The 13,266-nt window shown below is 41.2% G+C and overlaps 1 protein-coding gene across 6 annotated transcripts in view; it reads left to right on the top strand.

The window, feature by feature from the left end:
• GBF1 (golgi brefeldin A resistant guanine nucleotide exchange factor 1) overlaps positions 1-13,266 on the top strand; it is a 107,192-nt gene that overhangs the window by 82,520 nt on the left and 11,406 nt on the right. For all 6 annotated transcript variants that reach the window (XM_050305701.1, XM_050305700.1, XM_050305699.1 and 3 more), the window contains 10 exons: positions 97-283; positions 774-914; positions 1,467-1,555; positions 4,598-4,800; positions 5,211-5,334; positions 5,633-5,758; positions 6,372-6,454; positions 8,712-8,948; positions 9,861-9,954; positions 12,798-12,974. In XM_050305701.1, the coding sequence (XP_050161658.1) occupies positions 97-283; positions 774-914; positions 1,467-1,555; positions 4,598-4,800; positions 5,211-5,334; positions 5,633-5,758; positions 6,372-6,454; positions 8,712-8,948; positions 9,861-9,954; positions 12,798-12,974 (1,461 nt within the window). The remainder of the gene's footprint in view (positions 1-96; positions 284-773; positions 915-1,466; positions 1,556-4,597; positions 4,801-5,210; positions 5,335-5,632; positions 5,759-6,371; positions 6,455-8,711; positions 8,949-9,860; positions 9,955-12,797; positions 12,975-13,266) is intronic.

Here is a 13,266-nt window from a genome sequence, read left to right as displayed (position 1 = left end):
TCTTTTGGCTTCTCCAAGCTGTGAAGGGAGACTTCCTTTCCCTATTATGGTGGGAGAGGCATGAAAGTTGACTAATACTTACATGTTATTTTCCAGAATGCCTTCCCGGTGTCTGGACAGCTGTATACTGTCCATCTGCTGTCTCTGGAAGCATTGCTGACAGTGATAGATAGCACTGAAGCACATTGCCAGGCCAAAGTGCTGAGTAACATACATCAGCAAGAGAAGGAAGTTGTCAAACCAAGCCCAGAAACCATCAACAACACTAAAGAAACAAGCAATAGTAAGACCCCTTCTTCTGATATTTTAATATTAAGCTTAGTCCTGTGCTAAACTTGGAGATCTCATTTTGGTTGCTGACATAGTAAACTGCTTAAATACATGTTTTCAGTCTTCCTGTTGCATGTTCTATAACTACACAAGGTATATATATACCTTACTATTTGTAAAATTTACAGATATTAAAATATGCCTCGCATGTGAAGTTTTATATAAATGCCATGTCAAGACTGGCCATCACAACAGAATGAGGCTATGCCATGGAATTCATGTAGACAGAATTCTGAGGATACTGTAAATGCAGATACTGGCAGGAGCTCCTTTGAATAAGCACATATTCAGTTTTGAGTGATCAATTCATTATTTCTCTGTTGCTAGCTTTTTTTTCTTGGCTTACGGGTTTATTTCTCTGTGGGTTTTTCATTTGGGTTTGGAGATTCTTGTTGGGTTTGTTTGTTTGCTTGTTTGTTTGTTGTTTTTTTTAACTTCTACAGATATTGAGAGAGTATTCAGTGAGAGAAAACCTTCCAGTGCAGTCTCAGAGACAGCTGGAGCATGTCCTCCCACCAGTGGATGCCTTATGGCTGACCAGATGAAGGAGAGCTGCACAGAATTGGAAGGAGGAAGTGAGGCAGGTAATAGTCTCTGCAGTACCTTGACACAATACTCTTGACTGTGTATATGCTAAGAATGGTCCTGACGTTTGCTGACCAGTCCTGCTGTGCTGTAGACCATTGTAGCTGTTGTGTTCAAAATCAGAAGAAAGTATATGGTGAATATTTGTTTATTTTATGTGGACTGTATATGCCTACTAACTGGCATTTCTGCTGGGAGGGGTTAGATCTGGTGGGTCGCTCTGGGGCAAAAGTGTGTGAAATTTATACCAGTGCTTAGTGTTTTGAAGGCAATTAGGGAGTTTCCAGGGAATCAGTAGTGTAGGTAGTCAAAATAGCCAGAAAATGAAATCTTGATGATGTGTGAAATTGTCTGGGACAAAAAGCTGCTATGTAATTGTGTTGAAAAAATGTGGGTGGGAGGAATTTAATAATTAAATAGGAGTGTGACTGCCATTTGCAGGACAGCACATTGCAGCAAAACTCCATAACTGAAAGTTATTATGGGACATCTCATGCCTGAGTGCTACTCTGGGGGGTAGGTTTGACTGTAATAACACTTTGTCTTTCTAGCTGAGAAGAGTATCCCCAGGAAGCCTACTCGATTTTCTTGCATCCTTCCAAGCCCTCAGGAACTTATGCAGATTAAGAACAAAAAGAAGGTATGATTTGAAATATACTACAAATGGATCTCTGAATGTTCTCCTAATTTTCCATCCCCTGAGGGCTTTGCATGACTGGTCATATCTCAGAAGTTTTGAGTTCTGATCTCTGCTGATCAGAATTAAAGAGTCAGTCAGTGAAAATCCCGCTACACTGCAGAGACGGCAGTGATTATTACCTGTTATGGTTTAGTTGTGCTAAAGGTTGCAAGAGTTGTTGGGGAAATTTTGTGGCACAGTTTGTAAGCTAGGTCCATCTGATTTCTGGGTGGGAGAGTTGCTGGATCTAGTTTGTGTTATATGATGACAATCAGGTATTTTCATCAAAAAGGGCAGGTTCACTGCTCTTTATCAAAGATATAAATGGGGAGTGTACCAAGAGGCCTGTGGTAGAAGTTAACTAGTCTGCTATTCTGATTTGCTTTTTCCTGTGTTTGCTTTGTCATAGGAATGACCAAAAAGATGGTCATGATTGTGGCAAAGCCATTCTTTGTTTTCAGATGTCTGTTTCCTTGAACCTCTTTAATCTGAGTTATAGTCTAAACTTTGTACAACTTTTCCATTCCCTGAGTGGGTCCAGTCTAGGTCTAGTGTTGACAAAGGTGCTCCATGCTAATGGCTTTGTATTCATCTGCTGTGTTGTGTCAAACATCAGGTACTGTCCTGCTTCAGAGACACTTACCTAAAGTCCCTGTGGGTTACATGGGATTGTTTGAGGTTTTCTGTTGTGGGTGTGTTGGTTTTTTTCCCATTCACATATGTTCTTTGTACAGACTTTGTTCTCTTTGCACAACATATACATGAGGAAGGTTATCTCAGATGTGAGAGATTGCTAAATTTCAGTATGAAAATGACACATATTCTGGGTGAAACATGAGTGGCCATAATAGTTGTGGGGTAGTTGGATGATATAGTGGAAAAGAAATTAATGTCTTTGAAGGATTTATTGGTGGTAAAGAGAAAGGTTTTTTACTTGTATCTGACTAAAGGGCTGCTTGCTTCTCTCTCCAGCATAAGTGGTTTTATTTTTCATTATTATAAGGAAAAGGTGGTTGTATTTATTTAAATTTACTTAAACAAAAATACAACAGATCTCTTTCTACTGCCCAATCTATACTTTGTGATCCACTGTGGCAGTCTCTGGATCTGTGTGTAATTTAAAGCATTGGTTTCTGTCTAGGAAGTTTGCTGCAGTACTTGGGAAATTGGGTTTTTTACCTACAACACGGTGCTGCAGTGGGATAATGGTAACTGCCTTCCTGAGCCACAGCTGTGGGGGAAGTGATTGTCAGCACTGTCTTCAGATGAACCACTGAGTTTTGGCATTAACTAATTTCTAAGAAATTAATGTTGGTTTAGTTACTGTTTCATTTTTAATCCTTTGCTTTGCAGTAAATCTTGCTTTCATAGCAGCTTTGCTGATGGACTCTGTGAAAGTCCATTGTTGAGAAGGGAGCTTGCATAGTGCTTCCACTGCCCTAAATGAAAATCTTTGGTAATACTCTGGCTTTGCTGTCCTGGAAAAGTTAGAAGAAATCAAGAGAAGAGGGAAGGAAGATGTTCATAAATCTCTGAGCTTGCCCAGGGAAAATTGTTTTCTGACCCTAAATCTGCTAAATGGTTTCATTCTGAGCATGAAAACAGGGCACACCAAACAGTGAGCTCTAGCAGTGCTGATGCTGACATGGCACCACCATGTTCTGCTTCCTTTAACCTCTGAAGTACTAAACATTATCACAGCTGGAAGGAGTAAAAAAACTACATAAAAGCAGAAAACAAATTATGCCTCAAACAGAAAGTTTTCTTTGATGTTTCCAAAGGCAGTGACTGGGAGCTCAGAAGCACAGGACTGACGTGATTATAAATGCAGTGCAAACTGCCAACAGTCTGGTCTCCTTTCAAGTGGTTTTAAAGAAGTCTATAGACTTAGCCAGTCCATAGAATACCCTAGGACTTGGGTTACAGGATTTACAGCTAAACAGAAGTGCCGCTAGTGTCATACAGTCCCTTCAGGCCTGTTAGACAGGGCAGCACATTGTTATGTCCTCACTGGGTCCTTGTTCACTCCATGCTGTTTCAGGGTCTGTGTTTCACTGCAATTCTGAGGATGTTCGCATAGGTAGGGGAAGCAAAAAGCAGAGTGCTGGTGGCATCTGTGGCACTGAGAAATCCCAGGGGAGCTAGTAATCATGATGGTCACGAATTTAGTTCACTAGGTCAGTGCTAGCAGTTTGATCATGATAGGAGCTAACAGGGAACTGACATTTATTCTGGTTCCTTAGTAAAGTTCATACCATTGTTTGTGCTTTTGGTTTTTCTGAACACCACCAAGAACATTCAGTTAACCCTTTCCTAGTCAGTTGTTTTATTACACCGTGACTGTGGCACAGCCTAGCTTCCCAGCAGGGCAGGGTAGTTGACTTCCCTTCAAAGTCAAAAATACACCTGCTCTTCTCAGCCTATAGGTTACCTTGTCAGGCTGGAATACCAGATGTTCCTGGGACTGTGTCTCACTAGCAGAATGTTTTCGGGTTCTTAGTTTAAGCTTCTGCAGCACTTCCTCTTTGCACCTGCTGAATAAGTGCCAAGGATTCTTGCTGTACATCTCCTGATGGCGAGGTAGTGTTATGAGAGCCTGGAGCCAGAGTGGGTAGGAGATGGCAATAGAGCAGTGCTGCTTTGCAACTGGGTGGGGTTGACGTTGCCAAGTGTCCAGAGTTCATCAGAGACCTTCATCTGCTTTGTTTACGTACTAGAGCAGTTGAGGCATTTGGAATAGCAGAGCTTATTGCTTGGGTAAACGTTAAAGCTTTTCAAAGATGGCAGCTCATGCTTGCTTTGTCCAGAATCATTTGATAGTGAATCCTTGTGATGAATGCAGGTTTTCTGTTCTTGGTTAGCCTTCTTCATGGATTACACAGTACAGGAATTTGATCATGCTGAGACTGATCTTTCTTCTATTTTGTTTTTGGTTCAAATGTTAAAAACAATCTAAAGTAAGAAATGCACTTCAAGCTGTAATTATCAGAATGTCTCCTTCAGCTCCTGATAACTGGAACAGAGCAGTTCAACCAAAAGCCAAAGAAAGGGATACAGTTTCTGCAGGAGAAAAACCTTCTTGCCACCCCCATCGACAACAATGAAGTGGCCAGGTGGCTGCGGGAAAATCCTCGCCTTGACAAAAAGATGATTGGGGAATTTGTGAGTGACCGCAAGAACATAGACTTGCTGGAAAGCTTTGTTGGGTGAGTATCTTTCTGTATCTCTTTAGTCAGGAAGGGGTGAAAGTTAAGAATAATTAAAAAAGGCAATAGAACAGTAGTTCCTGGAGGCATTGGATTTATATCACTTGGTTCTGTGTACTGCCATGCCAAATTCTTGCATATGGTAACACCTTAGATACGTATAATAGTATGATATTTGAGCTCCTTTTGTCGGGGCAGTCTCTGTGAAGACTGGAGAGATAATTACATACATAAACACTTGTAGGGTTGTTGACTGTCTTATTGGTTTTTGCCTGTTCATGGTATATTTCTTTTCTTCTCTCCTCATCCTCTTCTGTTTACTGTCTGAACAAACAAGATTGTAATTAGTAAGTTTATCCCACCTTTCCCATCCTGTTTCAGCTTCTCATTGCATTTTATTCTTTTTGCAGGACTTTCAGCTTCCAAGGTTTAAGGCTGGATGAAGCTTTACGACTTTATCTAGAGGCCTTTAGATTACCAGGAGAGGCTCCTGTAATCCAGAGACTGTTAGAAGCCTTCACAGAACATTGGAGGGTGTGTACTTGGTGGGCAGAAAGCTCAAAACTGTGTTCTTTTGTGTCCATCTGCTTGCCACGATGGACATGTCAGATCAAACTGCCTATATAAGCTTACTGTACCCTGCAAGCAGCAGCTATTTTGTACGAGGTGGCAGTGGCAAATAGATTTCTGGGGTGCTTTTTGGAAGCTGGAGCCGGAGCCTGGGATTTTTGTTTGCCCCAGAGATGATTCTGTACTGTTAGGAAAATGGCTGTCTTGATCACTGGTATCATTGCTCCTGTAGGACTAATTTGTGCATATATTTGCCTTTCAGAAATCAAACGGGTCCCCGTTTGCTAATAGTGATGCCTGCTTTGCCCTGGCCTATGCAGTTATTATGCTGAACACTGACCAGCACAACCACAATGTCCGCAAGCAGAACGTCCCAATGACTCTGGAGGTGGGTGCTACCACTGTAGGCGTCTGTGTTCTCTGGTTTTGATAACAACGTAGTGACTCTTTTTATCTTAATGACCTTCTCTTTTTTTCCTTGGCATTCTTCACTCAGGTATACAGTAAGCTGTTGTGCAGCACCAAAGTTGAGTATAGTTTGAGGGGGAGTTGTGGACAAGGGGCAACCTGAAGAAATATGAGCTTAGCAGACAACTTACTGTGTTTATCAAGAGGCTTTTGTTTGTGTGAGCAAACTGTATACTAAGACATAGTAAGATAGAGAAGACTGTTGTATTGCTGTGAGCTTCTAGAGAGTTCAAGTCTTGTGAGTGTCAATTCTGTCATTCTGATACAGACCTGTCATTCTGATGTCCAGCATTAACTAAGCATGTGTTATGTTGTGTCTCTGTTCTTTCCTTCTTTCCTTGTGAGCATAGACAGGAGTTGCTGGACACTGCTCCTCTAAGAATAGCATTTAATCTTTGAATTTTGAGGCTGCATGGTAAAGAATGCAGGAAAATCTCCTTCTGGACCCATGGAAAACAAGTGGAGTACTGCTCCTAGCCAAAGAGTTTATAATTGGAGATACTAGGAATTGACATTGGTGTAACTTTTTTCAGGAGTTTCGGAAGAACCTGAAAGGCGTGAATGGAGGCAAAGACTTTGAACAGGACATACTGGAAGACATGTATCATGCCATCAAGTAAGAATCAATCTGTCATTTCCTTGTACGCAGAGAGCATACAAACTAGGGTTGTTAGGTCTGTGAGATGTCTGGAGAGTATGGAAAGCAACTCACCGATCATGTGCCTGTTTGCCTCAAACCAAATTCCAGCTCCATGTGGGGCTGTAGTAACAAGCCTGTCGCAGCAATTGCACTTGGATTTGTATCTTCAGATTTTTTCCATGGTATTTTAATCCACAGAGTTTAAGATAAAGTTAGAAAATCTGTTACTTCTTTGAAAATGGAAAAGAACAGCTGAGCAAGACCAGCACATATGGAATGCTGTATCTAAGAAGGCTCTGTTCTCCAGACCAGGCCTTTAGACTCCTTTAGAACTTTTTATGTGGTTTGAGAGATATTATCTCATCCCCAGGACTGCATTGGTGCCCTGACATAATGTGTCCAGGTCTCAGTTTAATATATTCTGCTTTTGAGCTCTTCACATGAGGCTGCTATCTGCACCAATCTCTTCTGCCACCCCTAAAGCTCTTGGCCCACTGACCAGTATTTGAGGAGCATTCCTGGTGGTTGAAGCCCTTTTGTGCACAGGCTGGTTTGGGACAGTGAACTTCAATAATAGATTAAAAATCTAGCCTATCAGTAAATCAAAGCCCAGCCAATTTGAAGCTGAGCAGATTACATCTCTGAGGAGACAGGATGTGACTGACTCTCAGTTGATTTCTGTCTGCAGTAGCTTGTGCTGGAAGCAGGGCAGTGTGATTAGGGTGACCCTCCCGTTTGAGCCTTCTCCAGGAAGGTGGGGTTGCTGCCTGTAGTGAATATCTAGAAGTTCTTCAAGAGGTAGCTCTAGCTTTCAAATAGAGCTCTAGTTTTGATTGGCTTCTCTTCCCTGAGGATGTTCTTAATGTTTTGAATAGTTACCCTGAGAATATCCTCATATCGTTTGGTTGCCTAGTGCCTCTGTCCCAGTCTGTTCCCCTTTATTGCCCCTTCACCAGATACGTGACCTATTTCAGTATGTTCTGTGACTAGGACAGTTGGTGTATAATTTCAGTATTGCTCCATCTCAGACAGACTGCCCCAGTGTCATAGTTGAGACTGAGGAACTGTTTGTTTTCTTTGTGTTATTAGGGGGGGGAAATCAGACTGAAAGCTGTATGAAGTAGTGTATGATCTGTTCAGGATCTCACCATTTCATTTTTGAGCACAGTTTCATGTCCTGAGACCTTCCAAGTAAACCCATTCACTTGCTTCTGTTAATATTAATCAAATACGAGTTCTTAGAAAAAATAAGCTGTTGACTGCAAACTTACTTTCTTATGTAATCTCAGTTTTAATAGCATCTTGTCAAAATATGCCGGCACCTGAAATTGAGAAGAGCTTATTACTTATGCATAAATCAAGAGTGTTTTTTATAGTTGTCATTAAGCACATGAAAATCGCTTCTTTGGCAATAAAGGACATTATTTCTTGATTGCTGCACAAAGGCTTTTACTTTCCAAATTGGCTGCAATCTACTATTCTTAGTGGTTTTGAGACTCTTCTTCAATTAGTTGGTCATTTGCAGAGGATTTTCTCTTGTGCAATGTTACCTAAGTCTAGGGAGTATGTAGTTAGGCTTGATATATTTTAACCTGTGATTGCAAGCAGTACTTGATATTAATCATGATTATTTTATTACTGTGTAGTTTTATCCAAGTTAGATTAAAGAGCTGTGGTACCCTGGTTATAAATCACCCATCATACATTTGATTTATTGTTTTATCTTTAATTTTGTACTACTTGGCTTTCTAATATTTGATTTTGGCATAATATGAATATTTTCATTATTCTTATAGAAAGATACTCTTGACTGTTGACTGCAGTGATATAACAATTTAATTTTTTTTAATCTGGGAATAATGAGATAGGGAGAGAGCACTTTAACACAGTGAGAGTTGGGATGGGGTTGAAGCTATGCCAGTGTGCTGTCCAAAATTTCCTTCATTTAACTGCAGTTCGTGTTGCATTTTGCTCTTCTAGTGTTTGGTAGCTGCTTCTTCGATACTATCCTTACACTGTTACTGCTGGGTGCTTCTGAGAGCCATCAGACTTCATAGTCAGGATATCAGAGAGGGGCAGGAGAAGCAGGGAAGCTTCAGGAGAATGTTTCAGGAGCTGGCAAAATCATTCTAGAATAGGTATTGCTTATCTCTGGGACCATGTAATAAAAGGTGTAAATGTTAGGTTTGGCTCAGAAGGAAAAATTCAACCTTTCTGCCTTCCTCCATTGTAGAAATGATGAGATAGTGATGCCAGAAGAACAGACGGGCCTGGTGAAGGAAAACTATATCTGGAATGTCCTGCTACATCGTGGTGCCACTGATGAGGGAATATTTCTCCATGTGCCTCCTGGAAGCTATGACCATGATCTCTTTACCATGACATGGGGACCAACCATTGCAGCACTTTCTTATGTTTTTGACAAGAGCTTAGAAGAAACAATAATCCAGAAGGCTATTTCTGGCTTCAGGTAACTCTTGCGTTCATGAAGACCCAGAAGAGTAGAAGGTGTGGCCGTTGGCTCCTGTTTATGTGCTGGAGCTGTCACAGTGAATATCAACTGTTATTTTTCCTAGCAATTGAAAAGCATTTTATTGTGACCTACAGTCCTTTAGTTTTGTTCTGTCATTTGTATCGATTCATCCCATCTTGGCCTCTCTTGGTTGCCACTCACTGTTTGGCTTGACTGTTGTGTTGTAATAAATCCAAGTGCCTGCGGTACATATTTTTAAACTCCAACATGGTTGCATTTAAAAGACCTACTGACATAGTTGAGCTGTTTAGAATTGGGTTGGGGGGGAAATCACTCTTAACTTGCACAGTGATGCTGGCAAAACCTGTGTATATGAACAAAACCTTTCATGTATATGAGGTCATGGCTGTGGCTGAATGATATGGGGGATTTTTCTTTTTTTCTTTCCCAGATGACCAGTATTCAAAAAACTTGCCATCTATGAGTAACTCTATTGGAACCGTCTTTAGTCATGCTTAGATCCACACCAAATAGCTCCTTAAGCTCTGTTAGTGCACTGCTGTGGCTGTGATCTCTTGCAACTAGACCTTGAACACTACCACCAATCCCTGCAACTCTCTCTTATGTCAGTACAGGAGATTGGGTATAATGCTCAGGTGAAAGTGGTCTATCTGTTTAGACTCACTTTTTTAAAGAGATCCATGCATCAGCACAGGCAAATATGAGGATCTATTGGTAAGCATTGAGATGATTTGAAGGATAATAGTAGACTTCTATACAATCAGCCTTCATTATGAGTGGGTGGAGAGGAAGGTCTAAAATGTCAACAGAGAGGGTCTCTGATTAGCTGTCCTGCAGACAGACTTGTCTGTGCTTAGTACATTATTTTCTGTTTATTTCTTTCCCCAGGAAATGTGCAATGATTTCTGCTCACTATGGCCTTAGTGATGTGTTTGACAATCTCATAATTTCTCTCTGCAAGTTTACAGCCCTCAGCAGTGAGGTAAGTTTGCAAGGAGGGGAAAGAAGCATGGCTTTAGTATATTGGAGCTCTTTTTCTCTGTTAAGCCAGTAATATTTGCTTATTTTAGTTATCACGATATCTGTAGGTATCTATCAGCCCCTGCCTACAGTTTTCTGGAAGAAGCAATGGAAAGTGTGTAGTGAAGTGAGACTGCCATAGGACAGGTTCAAATATGCAGATTTCCTTCTACTCACTCGCAAGTGGCAGTTTATGCAGAAACAGAATGCTTTGATGTAGAAGTGTTTATTTCACCTGCTTGATCTGAGGAGACTTAAATCTCCCTGTGATCCCAAGCAAGTTTATACATTTCAGATATTGACTATTTAGTTAAAGGGCTTATGCAGTGCCAAGAGGGAATGTTTTGAGAGCTATACTTCCAAAGTGTAGGGGTTGTGTGTGGATTCACAGCATAAGCACAGAGGGATTAGAAAAACAAATGCTTTGAATTGTCAGTTAGTGTGTGGAGTCTGGTAGTAAGATCGGCTGTCTGCCCCACTTTTGGCAAGCCCCAGAGACCATTTCCCTGGGTTATGGTGTGAGAATAAATTCGAGATGCAGTGGTTGGTGTAAGTTTTTATTGCCCAAATCTGTTTGTGTGTTACAGCATCAGCCTGTTTGTCTCCAAGGTGTTTGATAGACAGTATGTGACAGACCATGCTTTTTACTAAGGAGAAGTTGACAGCAATTCTTTTAAAGGGTCAGAACTCCTAAAGAATCTCACAGCATTGCTTTCAGAACCAGCACAAGACCTACAGTGAGCAGAACAGAATTGCCACACGTAAGGGAAGCAAGATGATTCAAGACTGAAAGCATGGGAGTAAAAAGGCCAAGACAGGTGAATATTTTAAATCCCTTAAAGGGATAGGAGAAAGAGAACAGTCCTGCAAATTAATGCAGTTGGTGGAACTAGGTTGTAGGGAAGTGGAATGGTTTGGGCCAAATGCTTTGTATCACTTGCATGCTGGCATTTGTAACAGTGAAAAAGTGCTAGTTTGACTCTTAAGAGACAAAGAAATCTAAGCAGTGAGGTTGCTTTAGATTCTCTCTTCCTCCACAGCTCACAACAGTAAAGATGCAATCCTTGATCCTCTCCAGGCATACCAGACCTCAAGACTACCAATAGATAATACAAACAGAGCAATGTCTGCCAGGAAACAACAGTTTGACACAGATTTACACAGTAGAAGCAACTAGACTAAGCCCTCAGATGCACCAGCTATTGCCAGCTGCATCCCATCTAGTTGTGAGACTGGAATCTGGAGCAGTTTGAGGTCTGTGTAAATTAAGCAAGCATGTCTTTTGGCGATGGCATAGAATAAAGGACTTCTGGATTTGAAGAAGGCTGAGTTCTTGTCTTTGGCCAGATTCCAAGTACACCAATTGCTTTCTGCTGTCCTAAATTCCTGTAAGGATTGGAGGCAGTAGTGGAATAAGACAACTGAACAAATACCTAAAGACAGTCTGGTGGAAAGGGAGAAGGAGGGGCCTTATTCAGAGGACTGAGGAGACAAAGCAAAGAGCAGCTGTTAGGAAACAAGGGAGAACATCAAAGTGTCACTTAGCAGCTCGGCACTTCCCAGGTCAGATCATCCTGGTGAGCAGGCATCTTCTCCATGCACTGCATTTGCTATGCACGGCCACTTTGGTTGAAAGAAGATGAATGGAAAGGAGCATGGAGGGGGATTAAGTGATTTAAGAAGAACAAGTGCCCTTCTTCATGATCCACATTTAAGACTCGTACTGACTCTGAATAAGTAGTAGCAAAACTTGTGTGTTTTAATTCAGTGGTTGTGGCTTGTTACCACAGTGCAAAATCAGGCATATTGCTGTTTGTACTTTGAGACTCCAGTAATGTATGTGTTCATGGGGTTTCCCCATACCAATAGAGGAAAAAAACCAAATTGGTTGTGACACTCCTGCCAGATTTTCAAACTGGACTTTTAACGGAGTTTGCCTCTAGATCAAAGATCCATTTTGATAACAGTTTGGCTGAAGCAAGGACTAGTTTTTCTGAACTTCAGGTCTGATATTGAGAGAGTCAATCCATCCTATCTGATGTCTTCGTTTCCATTCTTGATGGGGGAGTAAGTATGGATTTTGTCCACAAAAGCAAGAGAACAGCAAAGCCCATCTCTTGTCAAAAGGAACATTGCAATGACCTTAAGTAACTGCAGAACATGGAGCATGTTTGTGTCTGATAATAGTTCACATGATTACTGGTGGTTTTTTTCTTGTTTTGGCAGCATATGCTTGCTTGGTTGCAATGACTTAGCACTCTTCTTGTATTTTGAAAAGCTGTGAGTGCGTTGAACAGATTATGAGGATTTGTGATCCGGTAATTATTAGCAGAGATACTGTATGTCAGGATCCATCACTCTTACTTTGTATCTTGCTGTTAAGTAGTGGTAGGAGTAACTTTGCAAGTCAGAAATGCTCTTGCCCCTAGTTTCCTTCTCTAACAGCAGAGCAATGTAATTGCTGCTTCCAGAGTAAATGTGGCAGTTTTTATAGAAGGCATTGATCCTGAAATGAGTTTCTGTAGCAGGATAATTAGTGAGTTTTCAGCAAGTGCTTTCAAAATATTCTGTGTTTTTGTCATTCTTGGGGACCCTATGTCTAGGTGGTTCAGTGATTCAGCTTGTATCAGGTAAGCCATCTTGTCGTTTGTTTTTGTGCAAAGTGAATATGAGCTGAGGAGTTATCCAAGCATCATACAGAGAATTGTTGTCTTCCATAACCAATTCTGAAGCATCTGCCCTAATTTTTGTTGAAAAGAAAACATCTCTTTCTGACTGATTGTCACCACCTCTTCTTTCCTGCAGTCTATTGAGAACCTGCCCACTGTTTTTGGAAGTAATCCCAAGGCCCATATTGCAGCAAAGACTGTATTTCACTTGGCCCATCGCCATGGTGACATTCTGCGAGAGGGCTGGAAAAACATCATGGAGGCCATGCTACAGCTTTTCCGAGCAGAGCTGCTGCCCAAGGCCATGGTGGAGGTAATAACTGAAGAGTTAGAGGAGTGGGAAGTGCTGGCTTTTCATAGAGCCAATTCCAAGAGGAGGAGACCTCTCTTGTGAAGGCCTCACTTTGGTAAAATGTGTACAGAACTTGGAAGCCTGTGAAGGGTGTAGTGCTCGAGTTATGTGAAGCTTCTTTCATAGGATTTCATTTTTTCTCATTTTACAAAAACGTTGGATTTGAGAAATTCCAACATTTATTTTACTTGAACACATTTTGAGTATTGTGTGAAGAGGGACATGCTTATAGGTATGAAGTATTAGAGCACAG

This window comes from Myiozetetes cayanensis, unplaced genomic scaffold (assembly GCF_022539395.1).
Source record: "Myiozetetes cayanensis isolate MyiCay16 unplaced genomic scaffold, myiCay2020 scf10, whole genome shotgun sequence".
In the NCBI taxonomy this organism is placed as follows: domain Eukaryota; kingdom Metazoa; phylum Chordata; class Aves; order Passeriformes; family Tyrannidae; genus Myiozetetes; species Myiozetetes cayanensis.
This window is presented reverse-complemented; position numbering and strand designations above follow the sequence as displayed.